Below are 19,551 nucleotides of genomic sequence, written 5' to 3'. Positions count from 1 at the left end.
TAACGATGACACCAAATGGGTGGTCATAATATTGTATTGACTGAGTTCCCCCAGACATAGGATGAAAGTAAAATATTGATACCAACAGGCTAGACACAGTTTGATATTTGCTTGCGTCCTTTAAGGCAAAAAGAATAATAGATGGACAGAAAGCTGAACAATGTCAAACATTAAACCCCAGTACAGGGATCTGGGCCTAAATCCATAGTTATTTTTGATCACCATGCCATTCCAGTTTGGACCAAGCCATATGTTAATCTGTCTTGACCCTGCTCCCCATGGGAAAAATCCAACCCGAAGTGCCAGGCCAGATCCTCCCTGGACCGGAAACAAGCATCCTGGGACTGGTTTTGGGGGCTCACCCTTCTTCAACCAGGCTATTTTAACTCCAGTGGTATGATAAGGAGGAGACCCACGTTTGGGCATACCTGTCCCACTTAGGGCGACAAATGCAAAAAGAACACTTAATGGACGGAATGCTGAACAATGTCAAACATTCATACCCAGTACAGAGATTTGGGATTAAATCCATTGTTTTTTTGCTCACGATGGCACCCCAGTTTGGACCCAACTATATGTAAATCGGTCTTGACTGTGCTCCCCATGGGAACAGTCCAGCCCAAACTACCAGGCCTGGTCCTTTATGGACCAGAAACGAGCATTCTAGGATCAGTATTGAGGTGTCACCCCTCATGAGGCAGGATAGCTGATGAGCCAGGCTAGCTTGACTCAAGTGCTGACTGGACTGTTCCCATGGAGAGAAGGGTCAAGACTGATTCGCATATGGCTGGGTCCAAACTGGGGAGCAGCAGTTATGCCTTGTGATTGAAATTAACGATTGATTAGTCATATTGCTAGTGCCCTTCCATCATTTTACTGTATATATTTCCCATCTCTTCGCAGGTCCAGCTGTATGTACGGGACCTGCTGCCTCTGGGGAAAGACTTACTCAATTGGTTTCCTACGCTTCTGCAAACAGGTATGTACCTTGACATTGCTTGTGTTGCAAAGTGACACCTTTTTCAGAGTTCACTTCTAGTATTCCATTTTGTCATTTTATATGTTTGGCTCCCCTGCTGGTAATCTTGACCTCTGTAACACTGGGACACTGCCATCCAGTGCTCAGTGTATGTGCTCTGACCCCTAAAGCATCTCAAATTGGCTTAAAACCTGATTGGCACATTTAACTTTCTTTTAAGGCCACAGTTAGTATATGGTGCAGAAATATACCCCTCGCATTGTCGTGTAGTTCCTATATAACCTATACAGTATCTGCGTGTTAGATAACATAAACTGTGGCATTGGTAACAGACTGATTCCGTGCACTCCCACCTGATATAGCTTGTCTGTATCAGCTAGCTCACAGTGCCACTATAATCTCCTTGACCAAGGAGAGAATTGATTCTGGCAATCTTAGAACATGACAACCCTGAGCCCTCAGGATCGTGGAAACAATATACTACCTTTCGTTCAGTCACTCGTGCTCCCTTAGTTGGTCTCAGAGATACACAGAATAAACATACTGAGCATTTTGTCAATAAGGATTTATTTAACAGTTGGTATTCTAGTATAGAATAGATGAGCTGTAACAACCATTAGACAGTAGCAGAGATATATGATTGGCAGTACTACAAAACTAAAGGGATGGTACAGTTCTACCATTTTGCCGTAATCATGAATATGTACAAGTACATAACATACAGGATAAAAATTGCGTACTCCTAGGATGTCTCCCGTACTAGATGTATCTAAATGTGCCTAGCATCTGTGTAGGTGTTATGCCAAGAACCCCTCTAGGATCTAGTCAACCCCATTACCTGAGAATATGGGACCCGTCCTGGTCTCGAGTTGGACACCCCGCGAGGGATGTTAGACCACTGCGAGCTGGAGTGTCTGCATGCAGAAACCTCAGCATCTCTGGTCAGTTTGTCAGCCGGGAAGTCTTGGTCTCTTCTCCTTTTCTAAGCAAGATGTGATGTGTATATATACCCATAGGTCTCCCCAGGGGTCCTACCTTGCGGTGTTACTATGTCAGCCGAAAGGATGACGTCGGGCCTGAACTTTATACAGCGATATTATACAGGAGATGGTAGTCCTGCTGTGCTTCCAAGAAACCTCATGCATAATATATGAGATTCGAACTCAGGAAAAAAACGCGTTCTGAATGCAGTGTCGTATATAGGTAAAAGATCAGTCCCTAAGAACCATTATGTATGTAATGTAGGGTACAATATAGGGAAAGGTTACAATGTTACCTGTCCCTATCTAGGGTACCTACATGGAATATAACACCCACTCCTCTTCCAACTGGACAACATATCTAACTTATTACCTTACTACTACCCTAACTAGATCTAGGTATGCTCCAAGTTCATAAAACATTTGTTTTGCTAAAATGTTTCAAACGTCTAAAACACTTAAAAATGTTAACCAGAAAATGTTTGCAAACTATAGCTCTAAAAGTGTCCGTAATAGCAACAGAAGACCCTGAAAACTCCATAAAAGCCCTTATGTCATCAATCGACAGATACTACGCCCTCTCCGGATACAAACTAAATCGGGACAAATCGGAGGTCAAACCTCATAATGTGCACACCACCAGAAACGTCCTCGGCGACTCTGGCCAGACTTGGCAAAATGGTGTTATCAAATATTTAGGAATTGAATTTGAAGACTCCCTGATTGGTACGCTTCACCATAATGAGACCTCCACCCTTGACAAAATCAAGCGACTCCTAGATGGTTGGTCCCCTCGGTTTATCACTTGGTGGGGCCGGATTGAAACCATCAAAATGATGATTTCCCCCTTGGTCAACTACCTCATCACCATGTTATCTCTCACACTTTCCGGGGACTTTCACCATAGGCTAGACACATTGATATCCACCTTCTTATGGCAAGGGAAAAGAGCCAGAATCAGCCTAAAAAAATTGCGCCTTGACAAATCCCAAGGAGGGGTTAACCTAGCAAACTTCAAACTTTACCAAACGGCTTTTCTTGTCAGACAGGGCTCACACTGGCTGACGCCTCAGCCAGGATACACCCCTGTGTGGCTTACGGTAGAAAGGGCCCTCCTTCAGTCCCTTGACCCCACCGCCTTCCTGACCAATACATTCTGCCCCTCCATCTGCTCAGGATCCATTTTTAAAACCACAAAAGCAGCCCTTTTACAAGTAAGCAGACACCATCAGTTCAAAAGATCAAAATGGGAATCCTTATGGCATAACTCTACTTTGACATATAAAGGGAAACCTCTATACAACGAAACTTGGGTTTGCGAGAGGTTTGTTCTTCCCACACCAACTTTTTAATGATGCCGGACCGCTCCCCTTTGCTGAAATACGAGACAGATATGACCTTCCGGAAATAGAATTTTACAATTTCCTGAATGTCAATGTGGCTATCTCAAAAGCCAAGCTCAACAACGGCACTCCATCCCTTCCAGCTTATCTAGCGACCCTCAACAAACTTGGCCATCAGGTCTCTAAGCTATACAAGCAGATGTGTCCGCAGTGGCCCACCCTTACTGATCCCATACGCCTCTTTTGGGAGTCTTACTCCTCTACACCAACCTCAGAGGTGGAGTGGGCCAGAACTTGGTAATCCACCATACGTCACAAAATTAGTCCTACTCTCTCCCAGACTAAATTTCGGCTCCTCCATAAAGCCTTCAGGACCCCCAAACGACTCTTCTTGCATAACATTAGGGACGATGATACATGTTGGAACTGCACAGAGGAACATCTTTTATTTAAATGTACCCGTGTTACAGACTACTGGGATAGAATTTTTGAATTCATCAACAAGGTGCTCCCCATCTCTCTACCACGTGAATTTTCCACCCAGGTATTGGGCTTTGCCGAGGCTGAAATACTTAATGATAACGATAAGGCATTGCTTGATCTACTCCTCACCGCTGCTGTTAAAATAATCCTAAATAATTAGAAGGACACCCGCAAAGCATCTTTCCCTCATTGGCTTAACTGGGTCTCCAATTTAAGAGGTGCCGACAACATTTCACTCATGAGCACCCCTTGGCGTCCCCCACACAGGAAATTGTGGTCCTCGCTAGACGAATACTTTAACCTCCATAAACCACCATGATCACCCGAACTATCTCAGGGCTCTCTTGCGCCCCTCCACCCATATCCCGATTGGTAGTGTGCACCGATCTCGTACCTGTAATGTTACATCCAATCATGTTCTTTCTGCATCAATACGTCTGTTATACAGAATTGTTATTATTATTATTTCCATTTGTGTTATTGCGATTTCAGTTATCTGTGTTGTCAAATATTATAATTTCATATTCTTCATGATTTATATTTTTCATGACTCATGATTTATGTATGTTATGTCTCTTTTGTTGAAATCTCCCAATGAAAACTTTTGTAAAATGATAAAAGTGGCCGTAGTTATAATCAAAACCACTATAAGCATTAGAAAGCCATGTATGCCCAGTTAATGAAAGGAATGTCAATTTTGTTTTTGAGTTCCAAATTTTAGCTTGTTTAAAAAGGGCAAATTTCTTCCAGTACACAACGAGCCAAATTAGTCAAATGTTTGTGTCCGGGCTTTTAGACGCAACATTTTCGTTGCTTGCTTCTGCAGTAGACTGCGCCTGTAGCACCTCGCAGAGTACGTCAATTGAGCACAGATGATGTTCCACGCTGTCCGCAACAGTTGCTGGGGCAGCCTGTGCGCCGTCCAAAGCCTGGGTGTCAGTGGAAGAGCCGGTGTCCATACCAACAGGTGCAGTTACTACCTGCAGTGGCTCAAGGAATGCCACCATCAACATTGGAATACGCTGAGGATACTGCAGAGCATAGGCTGTTATCAGGTCCAGTAGAGCATTCACGTCCGGTTGCGCACAAGATGGGAGTGTCAAACAAAGGCATAACTCGCATTCTTCTCACCAAAACAGGCATTGGAGGACAGGTAAGATGCATTCTACCCAGACTGGTTGAAATGAAAAAACCAAGATGCACTTAGTTTTCTCAGGCGAGGCGTGCTTAGATGTTGTACCATGCGGCCACGGTATTTACGCTTCAGGAGTGCTTTTTGCATCTCCTTGGTGACTGGGACAACCATTGTGTAGCAGATTTAAAAAAATCAGGATACCTGCTATTAGAAACAGGATAAGCGGGAGTCCTCCAAAGATGCTTCCGGATACAAAGTGTATGAAGATTGGTATAACTCCAAGTACAGTCTGAAAGGTGCCTAGAAGTCCAGAACCTATGGTCTTAAATAGGTGGACTATGCCTGTCGTATCAGACGTGTTAAAGTTACGATTGACCAGTTCTACGAAATGGAAAAGGCAGTTTGTATGGATAAGCGCCTGTATCTCTGCCGAAGACCTTGCGATCTGGAGATCAAAAGTGTCTTGTGTGGAGGTTAAGGGAACAGACCTCTGTAAAAGCATGCCTTTCATTCTGCCTAGAGTATCAAACCGTATCAAAGAAGCATTTAGTGAAGGCCATAACTGCTCCTCCCTGATTGTATGTGTCGGTTGAAGCAATACTTGCATACAACAAGTAACTCTGGAGCTCACAGTTATTAGATAAACGATTCCCTGGAGCGTTCTGCAGCAGCCTTGACTGTTCAGCATCAAGTAACTCCCATTTGAAAGTAGTCTGATTGCTGCAGTAATCACTGCATGTGGGGCACCCCTCAGATGATAGGACAAGCTCGCTACAGAACCATTACAAGCCCCATGCAGCATTATATCCTGACATGTGAGTGATCTACTTAAAGCGTTCTCACAGTTTGTTCCGCTTAGAAACACTTCTCGATCCCCACTCCGGCATCGAAATCTGTATGGTATTTCCCATGATTCCTTAATGTATTCCTTACCCATTTCTTCATATCTGCCTGCCTGCTTTTGTTCAAGGCAATACTGAAACTGAAAAGTAGTGACCAGTAGAGTTATATGGCCATGGATTAGCCATTCCGTGGATGGTGATTCTGCCACTGTAAATGGTAATCTATCCAGGTTTTCAATACACAGCATTGTATATTTTGCTCCCCTTTGTGCCATTTCTATCTGTTTATCTGTTAGATTGTATTCAGAAAACAGAGACGTGCTGTTGATAAAATGCCAAAGGCACATAGCCTGCACACAAAGATTGCAGCGTCAAGCTTAATAACTTAATAGAACGTAATTGAGATTGCCCGTGTTGTAATATGGCCAAATCTTGTTCTAGTATGTTTATCGCAGAAGATACAATGTTGCCTAAGGAAGCTATCCTGGAGGTCAATGTTGTTAACCCATTGTCTACCACTGCTAGAGATTTTTCTAGATTTATACGGACTATTTCCCTTAATCTCTCTGCGGCCTCTTGTTGGGATATTTTCCATATTTCATTGTAGGCAGCATAAAGGCCAGCATAAACTAAACGTTTCTGACGTGGCTTCCTAGGACCTGGTAAAAAATCCCAAAGATCCACATCCTGTGACAGTAAGGATAAGTGTTGTTTCACCTGTGTGCGTGTTTAGGTTTTTAGCCCATCAAGGCACAACTTCCTGTAGGATGTTACTACCCCTGAATGTTCTCTCACTACATAAAGCAGATCTGGCCCATGGATAGCTAACCCTTCAGTTTTACCCATGAATCTTGCCTGACAATTATTGGTGTCTATGGGCCAAATCAACCATTTCTTCCAATCGGGGTCTGATCTATTGTATTGTATGATGTCACCTAATGTAACCTCTTTTTGTGATGTTTCGTTACCCTCGGTCTGTGATGGTGTTGCCAGTTAGGTGTGTACAAGTCTTTTTTCTTGGCTAATCCAATGCAAAACTTCTGTTGCACTGTCTTGTTCAAAAACATGATCTTGTTGAGGGATAAGGCATGCTCTTAACAAAGCTTCAGTTCCCTGAACTTGCCATTCTCTAGTACTCCAGACTGATTTTAAGTCTATGGTGTCGTTCCATAAGTCATAACCTTGTTCAGACAACTGGGCAAAAAAGGATGCAGAGTAAATCTGTTTGGTGTCTGTTAACATTTTTTCTGTGCTGATGTTGGTGCAACCTTATAATAATATAAGACTGGGTTGGACATATTAAACTTTGAACAATATGGAAACTTTTGTGCAAATGTTTTTGACTTGCCTTTTGGTGGTGTTGGACAATGTTCCTGCTGATGGTATGTGAACACATTTCTAGGATTAGCAGATTTATGCAAAAAGTGATGACCATAATGTTGAAAGCAATACATTGTTTCGAAATCTGGTGTGCTTTCCAATGTTTCACTATTAGAAAATGCAGCAGATTTTTCTAAATCAGACAACATGTTATTTACAGTTTCAAAGTCCCAATCATCAGAAAATGTACTTGAGGCGATGATATCACTCAACAATATTTTAAATAAATGAGGAATTTTTAAAAGTTCAGTCGGGCCAAATATGTCAGTCAACCTTGTCCCAAACTATACTATCAGGTATAGGAACTTCTGTAATGTTCACTGATGACAAGCCTTTGTTTTCGATGAGTTGATTGATGTGGTTTTAAAATTAAATTCACCTTTTCGGCTGCAGAGCTTTATCAAAGGTATTTCCTTTAGCAAGCATGCTAAAAACGATTACTAAGCCTACCCAGAAAAGAAAGAAAAGTATCCCAGTGATTACCCATGTTCTACCCAAGGTGACACCAGGTAAGTCTTTTTAAGAAAGTCCAGAAAGTCTTTAACTTGCTGCTTGCGTGAATGTTCGGCTGGCACAGTTTCAGTTTCACTAGGCTCTAAAGAAAGCGTATCAAAGTTTATGAAGTAGCCAGAAGCAGTTCGATCAGTTGTTGGTATTGCATCAGGATTTGTAGAAATCGTAGTTTGCTCTCATTGAGGCATGTTGCTGTAGACCTCTGTATTTGGTTGATTTGACATTTTTCTTTCACTTTGATTCTGAATTTGAACTTCAGGTTCAAGAGGAACGAGTTCCATAGCATCATTGCATAGTCCATCATTCTGTACAGGGGACTCTTCGAACGTGATGAGTCTTTCTATTTGAACGTCTTGAATTGTAGCAAGAGGAGGGCGTCTGCTACTTTAGAGTCCACTACTCCGTATCGGCCACATAGTGTGGTTTGATTAGGTCGATTGAGACAAATCTTTTCTCCTTTTTTCCGGCAAGAGTCAGTAGGAGTACAGTTCTTGTTCCTTCCACTGCTAGGACCTGTCCAGGCTCTCTGTAGGATGCCCAAATTTCTTTCTTGTCCACTATTTTCTCTCAGACCAGATCCCCGACTTTTGGGATCCAGACAGGTCTTGCCGTGACTGATTTGACTTCCCCAGTGGCGGTCTGCTTTAAATAGACATTACTTTGTTGTGTCCTGGATTCATTTAGATCCTGTAAAACAGCCAAACGATCATTGATGTCAAAAGGCTTTTCATCCGCCACTGCGCCTTCACAATCGAGATCAGGTACCCACATTCTTGTCCCAAATAGGACCTCATATGGAATGACCCCCCTAGAGAACTTCTTGGCATATTGTTCATAGCCCGCTGCACTCCATACAGACGTTTTACCCAGCTCTCACCCGTGCCTAATACTCTAGCTGTTAAAGAATGCTTTAAGTCTCGCTTTTTCCTCTCCACATCTGAATTTCCCTCAGGATGGTACGGAGAGGAGTACCGCAATGCTACATCCAATCCTCGCATGGTCTCCTTGTAAGCCCGAGAGCTAAACGCAGGGCCCTGGTCCGAATGTAATGTGCCAATTGCATATGTCCCTATGAAGACTCGCAAATCTTTATAACAGTTCAAGCGCCAGTCGAGCGTTGGGGCCACACCCATAGGAATCTTGAGCAGGAATCCACTGTAACCATGATATACTTGTAAGCCCCATCTCTTTGTAAGGGGCCGCAGTGGTCCAAGTAAACACATGCTAGTGGTATGTCAGATATTAACAATGGTGTCTGCGCGGGACGTGTTACGGTGGAACCTTTCATCTTCTGGCAGATGTCACATTTCAAGACAGACTGCTGTTTTAATCCAGGCCACCAATATCGCTGTTTTAATAAAGAAACAGTCACTGTTAACTCCTGCATGTGCAGAACCTATCCCTTCATGTACTGCTATATGTATTAAACCTAAACTACGATCCATGTTTGGAATTACTCTATCCCCCACTCCAGGAATCTGAGCAAATGGAATGTTTTTGGCATTTAACTTGTAGGAGTACTTGTGTGGAAATCTTTGTGGTACTGCTTTGCTGTTTTTGCTTGTAGCAATAATGGCTACCATAATCTCACTGTCTATTCTTGTTTTTGAATGAGTGATTGCAACTACGGAAGACGTGCGTACAGCCCCCATTGCGGCTTCATCAGCCAAAGAATTTGCTTCAACATGAACGCCATCACGCTGATGACTCAGTGTATGTATCACGTGAGCTCTTGGTAGTTCCTTTTTCAACTCCACTACCTATTCTCATTGCATTTTATGCCTTATTGTGTCACCTTTTGCATCTTTGAACCCGTTTTGAGCCCAGTGGTGCAAGTATTCATTATATGACTGCACACAGTAATAGGAATCGCACAGAATCAGTGTGGCGAATTCTTGATCCGTATTTACCAGTGCCAGTATCAAGGCTTTTAGTTCTGCCAGCTGTGCCATGCAGTCTCCTAGAGATTGCGTTTTCATGCAACTTGGCTGGAACTTTCCATCCACATGCAACCTTTAACAATTGCACGTGCTGCGCTATATTGTTGCTTACTTCCTATGGCCGTTTGAGCAGATCCGTCAGTGTAAATTATATATTTATACTGATCTAGAGGCATCATTGCATTCGGTAGAGGTTATTCTTCTTCGTATTGCAGGAATGCTTGTGTCTTTAGATTTGGGTCGTACCTATATTCTACATCTGTTGCATTGAGAGAATTAGCCCATTGTATCCATCTCGGATGTAAGGCTTTGGTGTTAGGAACGCTTGCCTTTGTTGTAGACTCTAAGGCTGGAATTGGAGTCACTACAATTATTCGTTTCTCCTGAGCCATTGCTCTTTTTCGCACTATCGTAGTCTGTACTGCTGTCAGGATCTTTTCTGTAGATGCAAAGCGCATCTCAGCATTTGTGTACAAATGTGATTTGTATGCAATTGGTACTGTTTCACCTTCATTATATGCCAGATAGGTGTACCCAGATTGACCCGCAATTATATGGATCACATGGTTGCGTACGTTTACACATGTATAAGTGTTTTGAAGCTATCATGTCCGCTTGTAAGGAATGAATTGTATTTGTGTGTTCCTGTGTCCATTGTTTTACTGACAAATCTGGTTTTATTAAGTCGTAGAAAGTTTTTACTCTTTCTGCGTAGTTCAAAATATATGTTCTACCAAAATTTAAGAATCCCGGGGGCGTGGCTTGGCGGGCGAAGATGGCGGTCGCAGCCTTGTAGAGCTCCCGCCGGCCCGGACCTAATTCGATCATTTATCCTGGCCCCCGAGCCCACAGTTGATACCCAGTGGTTGGCATCGATTTGGCGAAGTCTCCTATCTACTTTGGTGTGTCGATCCTGCATTTCTTCCCTTCCTGTGATCGGAGGGAGGCGACGGCGACGTGCGGCCTGGTGACCGGCCGGAGACCGGGGTCCTCGAGTTTCGCGACGCCTGGTGGTGGTTGCGATCTGGCGGGTGTAGGTGGCATCCGCTGCGCCGCCCTTGGCTCAACTTCACAGCTACGATCGCTTGGGGATCAGGACGGCGCCGCTGGCTCCTACTCTACGAGAGGACGACTCTTCCCCTGTGTGACCAGAGAGGGGCGACGACACTGCGAGGCCTCGTGGCCGGCTGGAGACTGGGGTCATTGAGCTCCGAGGCGGCCGGGGACGGACTGGCGGACGGTGGTGGCATCCGCTGCACCGCTCTTGGCTCAGCCAGCTGGCTGCGGCTGCCCACGGATCACGGAGCCGCAGCTTATTTCTGAGCTTTGGACGGCCGCTCGTGGTGACGAGTGTGGGCGAGGCCTGTCCCGCTTTGGTGAAGCCGGGACCTCCATTTTCGCGACACTTGATCTGCGCCGACCGGCCCGCCATCTCCTTTGTGACTTCATTGCTGCCGTTCCATCCAAGACTTGCGACAGTGCCCAACGATCCCGGGGTGTTGTCCGCCCTGCCCGGCGTGTGCCATGACCAGGGATAGAGGAGGTGGCCCGCCTAAACATGGCCCCATCGACAAATTCACCGGGCCGAGTGGCGGTTCTGGGGCGGCCGGTGGCAGCGGTGGCCCCGGACCGGACAATGCAGCTATACTGGCGGCCATCACCCAGTCCCGGGACATGCTTGATGCCAAAATTGGGGCGGTCGGGGCGGATGTCATGCTCCTGCGCCAGGACCTCCGCAACCCGGTGGAGCGGATCACCGGGGCTGAGACCCGCATCACAGCGACCGAGGGTGACATTGGGGCCCTGAAGAAACGGTTGGCGGAGGTGGAGGGAGTTCAAAAGACACTGGCGGCCCGCGTGGAAGATGCCGAAGGGCGCGCGCGGAGAAACAACCTCCGCTTCATCGGCTTTCCGGAGCGGTGCGAGAAGGACAACATGGAGAGGTTCTTGACCCAGTGGCTAGAGAGCTGGCTCCCCGAAGGGGCACTGTCTACGTGCTTCGTGATCGAGAGGGCCCACAGAGCTCTGACCCAGCGGCCGCCGGAGGGTGAGCGCCCACGGCCAGTCATCGTCCGGCTGCTCAATTACCATGACCGGGATGTTATCCTGCGGGAGGCGAGGAACAAGGGCTCGCTCGCCTTCGAGAATCATACCATCATGATTTTCCCGAACTACACGAAGATGGTGCAGCAGCAGAGACAATCCTTCATGGACGCTAAGGCAAAGCTGAGGGGACTCAAGCTCCAGTACTCTCTCCTGTATCCGGCCCGCCTGCGGGTGGTGTATCAGTCCCGGACCCATTTCTTTGATTCACCGGAGGAGGTGTTCCGCTGGACCGACGAAGCGGTCCGACTCCGGCCGCACCCCCAGCCGGGACTGGACCCGGGCAGGTCTCAGGGATCGTCGCCGGAGCGGACGGATCGCCCGAACAGGAAGGGCCGCCATCGGAGGTCTCGCTCTAAGAAGAGGTCGGCCTCCGCCAGTGCATCACGGTCGGGTGGTGCCAGGGACTCGGAGCACTCCGATGTGGGCAGCTGAACATTGCCGGGACTAGATTCTTTTTGCTGAACGTTGAGTTGCCCTACTTTGGCTAGTGAGACTGTTCTATTCTGTCTTTTGTATGCCGGTCGATTCCCATGTGAGGACTCCAGTTGTTTTTCATGGGGACACTGTGGGGCTCGGGGGGTACCGTTTGTGGGCCTCAGACCCTCACGGATGTGAGTGTTGTTGGGGGGGGGGGGTGGTGTGTGTGTGCCATGGTTGGGTTGTTGGGATCCATTGGTATGGCGGGCCCTGGGTCCTCTGTTTTGGACCCGGGTCTCTCCATGCCGCGACAGATACTTCAAAGTTCTCTGAGGTATTGGGGTGGTGGGTGTGGGGTGTGGGGGGTGGCTCTTGTGTTACTAATGTTGGGGGAGTTCGGGGTTGGGGGGGGGTTGCTGAGTGCATGGGCTGGGGGGGTGGGACCACACGTGTCTGAGGCTTTGATTTTTGTTGATTTGCGGGTGGCGCCAGGGTGGGACGGAGGGCCGGATTCTAGACTTTGTGATGATAATGGCTGATACTGTGACTATGTCTCCTCAAAAGACTCTGCGGGTTGTGACATGGAACGTGAGGGGTATCCTGGATAAAATCAAGCGTGGGGCTGTGCTGCGATGGGGGAAGAGGGAGATGGTGGATGTGCTTCTGCTCCAGGAGACTCATATGCTGGGTTCTAAGGCCCTTAGCCTCCAGAGGTTTGGATATCAACAGGTTTACCATGCGGGCTTCACGAGGGGGTCGCGGGGGGTGGCCATACTGGTACACCGTAGGGTGGCTTATGTTCATGAGAAACAATGGATTGATCCTCAGGGCCGGTATGTCTTTATCAAGGGCCTGCTGGGTTCCGAGCCAGTGGTTTTTGGTAGTGTGTACGCCCCTCCCCCCTGCAGTGGGCCTTGTCCGAGCGGCTGTTCGCGCTGTGGGACGAGATTCCGGAGGTTCTGACCATGGTGGGGGGCGATTGGAACGAGGTTATGGATGTGGGCCTGGATCGCCTGAGACGAGCTCCTGTTATGTCTGACCCCCCCCCCCCCCCCCCCCCCCCCCCCCGCGGCCGCTCCCACCAGATTGTGTGCGACTGTGAGTGGTCTGGGCTGGATTGATGTTTGGCGGCATTTTCACCCTGCGGTGCGTGCATTCACGTATGTGTCGGCGGTGCATGGATCCTTTTCGAGACTAGATTATTTGTTTGTGCCAGGTGCCTGCCTGAGTCGCGTCAGGGATGCCGTGATACTCCCCAGAGGCCTCTCAGATCACTCCCCTTTCCTAGCTATCGTGACCCTCCCCTCTAAACGACAACCTTTTCGCTGGCGTATGTCCTCCTGGCAGCGGCAGCGGCCGGAGTATGTGACCCATTTACGCGAGGCGATTGACCACTTCTGGCGCGAGAATTTGGTGGGGGATGTCGACGCACTGGTGGTGTGGGAGGCGCTGAAGCCTACGCTCCGGGGCGTTGATATAGCTTGGTGTGTGGCGGCTCGGCGTAAACATCGGGAGGCCATTGTGACTGCCGCGGCCCGCGTTGAGGAGCTGGAGCAGCGTAGTCGACTCGGGGGTGATGAGGGCGTCGTGAGACAGCTCCTGCAGGCCCAACAGATGTATGCCTCAGTCCTGTACGAGGAGGCCCGACTGGCGTGGCTCGCCACGCGCAGCAGGGTGTACCAGTGGGGCGACAAGTCCTGCACCATGTTGCATAGGCTGTGCCAGGCGACTTTCCAGCCCCTAGTGCTGCCTGGTCTCACGGCGGACGATGGCTCGGTCATGACCGACCCAGATTTGCTGGCGGCTAGCTTTGCCCGTTATTACGAGGCGCAATACGCTCCTCGTGATCCTTTGATGGTGGACGAGATTGCCTCATACCTAGATGACCTGCTCCCGCAGGCAGTCCCCGACGAGACCAGAACCGCCTTGGAGGCCCCGCTTACATCTGAGGAACTCGGGGAGGCCCTGGGCTAATTGAACACTGGCAAGGCGCCCGGCCCGAGCGGTTATCCTAGTGAATTTTACAAAAAGTTCCTCGTCCAATTGGGACCCCACTTTCGCAGTGCCCTGGAGGCGGCACGGGCTCAGGGCGAGTTGCCGCCAGACTGGCGTCATGCCGAGATAGTGGTATTCTTGAAGCCGGGCAGGGCGCCGGACCGACACGACTCTTACAGGCCGATCTCCCTCCTCAACATCGAGGCCAAGATCTTGGCGAAGGCCCTAGCGAACCGCCTTTTGCCTCACATTGCTGACCTGGTCCACCCTGACCAGGCCGGATTCATGCCGCACAGGGCCACCCGGCATAATATCCGACGGGCGCAGGCGGCGGTTGACGCCATGGGCACTAGAGACGAACAGGCGGCACTCCTTCTTGCGGACATGGACCGAGCCTTCGATTCAGTGAGTTGGGCGTATCTGTTCACCTTGTTAGCCCGCCTTAATCTAGGGCCTGTCTTCCTGTCATATATTCGTCTCCTCTACACTAATGTTACGGCTTCGGTCCGCGTGGCCGGCGCGGTCTCCGGGCGCTTCCGCATCGGTCGTGGGACTCGACAGGGTTGCCCGCTATCCCCCTACCTATTTGCCCTCGCCATGGAGCCCCTGGCGTCGCGGATACGAACGGATGCCCGACTACGTGGCTTTGTCTGGAACAATGACCTGGCGTATAGGATTGCACTGTATGCAGATGATGATCTTCTATTCCTCACTGATCTACGGCGCTCGGGTCCCCGGGTTTTGGAGATCATGCGGGGGTTTGGCGAGGTCTCGGGGCTCCACCTTAATCTGAACAAATCGACCCTGTGGGTTTTGGGTGGCGGAGTGGTTGCTGACCCATGGGCCACCGACTTGCGTGTGGCGACGGATGGCCTAAAATATCTAGGTGTCTTCCTCTCGGACTCGCGGGCTGTGGCCTGGGCACGTGGTGTCTTGCCGGTGTGGGAACGGGTCCAGACAGATGTTAAAACTTGGTCCAGAATGCCACTCACAATTTTTGGGAGGTCGGCCATCTTTAAGATGGTGGCGCTGCCGCGGCTGCTATACCAACTCCAAAACTTCCCACACCCCATTGGCATGGAGTGGTTCCGCCAGGTTAACTCGGTGCTGGGCCGCTTTCTGTGGGATGGTGGTGCAGCCAGAGTGCCCTTGAGGACGTGCTTTCTGTCCACATACTGTGGTGGCTTGGCCACCTCGGACCTCCTCTCCTATTACCAAGCATCTCACCTACTTGTCCTCAATGAATGGTGGTATGGGGACAGGGGGGATCCGGCCTATGCCCTGGAACGACTGCTCATGGGAGATCGCACGCTTCACACTATTCTTTATTCGGCTCGCATACGCCGTGGACTGCCGTCGGTCACTAAAGTGGTCTTTACGGTGTGGCGGCAATCCCTGCGCCGAATGGGTTGGTGGGGCAAATTGACTGCTGAAACACCGCTGTGGCACAATGGCCTGCTTCCAGAACTGGCGGCCTTGGCTGGGTTTGAGGGCTGGGAGGCTATTGGAGTTACACAACTGGGCCAGGTCATGTCCGGCGCCACCCTCAAGTCCTTCGAGGAACTCCGAGCGGAGTTCCAGATGCCTCAGTCCCAGTTCTTCCGCTACCTCCAGTTGCGGCATGCCCTCGCCCCGAGCATTGCCGGCCTCGACTCCCTGCCAGAGTTCAGCCCGATTGAGGCGAAAGTGTTTATGGGAGACTTGGGTGACAAGAAAGTCTCTACGATTTATCAGACACTCGTTATCCACTGCTCCTCCACTCTCCGCTCCCTTTGGGAGGCGTGGGAGGTGGACGTGGGTGCCCTTGATGAGGACGATTGGAGGGAGGCGCTGGAATCCCCGCGCGGCACCGCCGTTGCGGTTCGGCTCCGCCTGATCCAATTCAAATACTTGCACCGTGCTTATTATACGCGTGAGCGTCTGTGGAAGGCTGGCTTGATTGCGTCACCGGAATGCCTGCGCTGTGGGGAAGTGCCTGGCTCCCTGATGCATACGGTGTGGTCGTGTGGTCGCCTGACTGGATTTTGGAGGGGCGTGTGGAGTTGCCTGGCTGAGGTCCTGGGCTGGGATCTTCCTCGTACCCACCGGCTGGGCCTGCTGCATATTATGGAAGGGGTAGGGGGCAACATATATAAGCGCCACCTGTTGCTCCTGGGGCTGGTTGTGGCCAAGCGCGACCTGGCTCGGGCATGGAAATCTGTAAGGGCCCCCCCCCTGTCTGCATGGAAGGCTGGGCTAGATTATTTCATGGGCCTGGAAAAGCCGGTCTTCGAGGCGCGGGGCTGCCCGCGCAAACATTTCAAGATTTGGAAGCGGTGGGCCGACTACCGTGGCCTGTCCTTAGACCCCCCGGCGGAGCAGGAGGAGGACATTTGATCACAGTGACATTTCTGGCCTGCTGCGGCAAAGCCCTGGTTGCGTTCTACCTGCTTATTCTTTGTGCATTTCCTTTTTTGCTGCTCTTTTGTACACGTGTGGTGGGGGGGAGTGTTAGGTACGGGGGGTGTAGTTGGGGGTTAGAGTAGGCTGCTGGGGCATTTCTAAAACTGAGCTTATTTGGCATTTGCTTCATCCTTTACTGTCTATGTCATCGTTACATTGATACTGTTGTGGTGATCTTGGTGTGTGGAGATACCACATTCTTGATACTTCTATGCTCAATAAACTTGGTTTTGAAAAAAAAAAAAAATTTAAGAATCCCAGGATCGACTGTACATTGATTTTGGTGGTTGGCGCAGCACACATTTAAAAAAAATGGCTGCCAGGCTTTTCCCTTCACTTGAAAACTCGTATCCTAAAAACAGGACACTGAGGTGGGCAATTTTTGATTTTTTAAAAGATGAATGTGTAGCCTTCAAATGCAAATCCCCAAATTATGGTATTCACTCTGGTCAAGTGGTCCTCAAGGTCATCGTCTGTCAGATAAATATCATCCTCATAGGACAATGCCTCTTCATCCAAATAAATTTTGAGGTAACTCCGTTACCCTGGCAGATCAACCCCGGGCTGTCCCTTTACTCTTGGGAGTCAACAAAATTGCTGCTGGGACCCTAGCGCTGAGAATGCTGTTAGATACCTGCTTTCAGGGGCTATATTTTGGCAGAAAAATCCATTTAAGAGATGTGTTTTATATTTTTTCCACACAATGTTATTCATTAATGCAGCCCTGTTTGCATTTTTGACTGCAAATGTCTTAGTGCACGTGTTTAAATGTCTATAATCTAAAACTGAACGATATGAATTGTCAGGTTTCATGACTGGATACAAAGGATTATTCATTGATGAGGTGCAAATTTCGATCACCCCTTGGTATTCAAGTTGATCGAAGATCTCCCTGGCCTGTTTTTTAGCTTCTTGCATTATTGGATACTGCCTCTGTGCAGTTGGAGTAGTTTTTAAATGAATTATGTGGTGGGTTGAATTCTCATCCCTTCCAACATGGTTTTTGTATAATGCTGGAGCCTGGCTACCGCCCGCTCCTGCGCATATAAAGGATTATTCATTGAAGAGGTGCAATTTTTGATCACCCCTTGGTATTCAAGTTGATCTAAGATCTGCCTGACCGGTTTTTAGGTCTCCCCTGAGCCAGCACGCATGCAGTGCTAAGCGAGACATTTAGTAAGGGCTTTAGAGTTTGGAACACATGCTCTTGCTTGTGCTTTTCTTTTCTCTACCTGCTATTGGCATTTGCATGCGTCTTTTTAATAAAGACAGCACACAATTGGCCAATGGTTGGGCATGTCCTGTCTTCTCTTTGTTGTGGCCTAGGGTGCTCAAGAGCGTGCAGCAGCCCCTATGTGTGCCGTCTGTGTTAAATTAGCAGGGCATTGGCGCGCACTGTGCTTAGAATGCGCCTCTTTATCACCTCGTGCGCACTCTGTTTAAGTTGCAGCATGACATGGGAGTTTATTTAAGCCTGGGAATGTGGAATACAAGGGATCTGTGTCTTTTTAAGCTGCAGGGAGATATCGGCTTTCCACGTGCTTATAATGGCCGCCTTTGCCTCTTATGTTCACACTGCCTATAGCATCTGCTCTCTGGCTATGCCGCCGTGTGTGTGCCAGCTCCCACGGCTGCATGCCCAACTGTTCTCACGGCTTGTACCCCTCACTGTGCACACGCTCTGGAATTCCCACGTACCCATTGCCCCTCACTGTCTGTGACCCTCTGTTTGTCATTGTCCTCTGCTCCCCCTGCTTGCACCAGTGGTTGCGCCCCATGACCCCTCAGTGTGCAGCTCTACCCAGACCACAGTCCGTTTCTTCCTGAACCTCCCAATGCCAACGTTCTGCCCGAACCTCTCGCTGTCCCCTTTCTGTCTGACCCTCTCACAGTCTTTGTTATGCCTGTACCTCTCACTGTTCCATTTCTGCCTGAACCTCTCATTGCCCCCCGCTTTGCCCAAATCTCACACTGTTACTTTTCTGCCTTCCTGAACCCTTCCCTTTCTTATTAAACCTCTCACTGTTGCCGCTCTGGCTGAATCTCTCACTGTCCTATTTCTGCTCGAACCTCTCATTGCCCCCGTTCTGCCCGAATCTCACACTGTCACTTTTCTGCCTTAAGTTGCCACTTTCCCCTTACCTTTTGAACCTCTCATTGTTCTCATTGTCCCCTAACCGGTCACTGTCCTATTTCTGCCCGAACCTCTTATTGCCCCCGTTCTGTCCGAACCTATCATTGTCCCTTGTCTTCCCGAACCGGTCACTCCCTCCTTCCGGCCTGAACTTCTTCTTGTCTCTGCTCTGCCTGAACCTGTCACTGTCCTGTTACATACAATTCTACCTGCATCATTTGTGCGCCTGTTAACTCTCATTGCCTCGCCTCATAGTGTTTGGAAGCCTCTCTTTGCCCCTCGCCCATGCCCGCTTGGGCTACTCCCTGCCCTTCTACATGCTTATAATGGTTGCCTTTGCCTCTTATGTTCACACTGCTTATAGCATCCGCTCTCTGGCTATGTCGCCGTGTGTGTGCCCTCTCCCAGCTCCCACGGCCGCATGTCCACTGTTCTCACGGCTTGTACCCCTCACTGTGCACACGCTATGGAATGCCCATGTGCCCATTGCCCCTCACTGTCTGTGCCCTCTGTTTGTCATTGCCCTCTGCTCCCCCTGCTTGCACCAGTGATTGCGCCCCATGACCCCTCTATGTGCAGCTCCACCCAGACCACCGTCCGCTTCTGTCTGAACCTCCCAATGCCAATGTTCTGCCCGAACCTCTCACTATCCCCTTTCTGCCTGACCCTCTCAGTCTCTGTTCTGGCCGTACCTCTCACTGTCCCATTTCTGCCTGACCCTCTCACAGTCTCCGTTTTGCCCGTACCTCTCACTGTCCCAATTCTGCCTGACCTCTCATTGACCCCGCTCTGCCCGAATCTCACACTGTCACTTTTCTGCATGAACCGGTCACTTTCCCCTTTCTGTTTGAACCTCTCATTG

At 49.2% G+C, this 19,551-nt stretch overlaps 1 protein-coding gene across 4 annotated transcripts in view; it reads left to right on the top strand.

Annotated features, from left to right (window-relative positions):
- The window catches only part of TMEM184B (transmembrane protein 184B), a 376,027-nt gene that overhangs the window by 219,036 nt on the left and 137,440 nt on the right, over nt 1-19,551 (top strand). For all 4 annotated transcript variants that reach the window (XM_086963308.1, XM_086963312.1, XM_086963295.1 and 1 more), the window contains exon 5: nt 904-979. In XM_086963308.1, coding sequence (XP_086819434.1) covers nt 904-979 — 76 coding nt within the window. The remainder of the gene's footprint in view (nt 1-903; nt 980-19,551) is intronic.

Source organism: Lissotriton vulgaris, chromosome 1_1 (assembly GCF_964263255.1).
Source record: "Lissotriton vulgaris chromosome 1_1, aLisVul1.2, whole genome shotgun sequence".
In the NCBI taxonomy this organism is placed as follows: domain Eukaryota; kingdom Metazoa; phylum Chordata; class Amphibia; order Caudata; family Salamandridae; genus Lissotriton; species Lissotriton vulgaris.
This window is presented reverse-complemented; position numbering and strand designations above follow the sequence as displayed.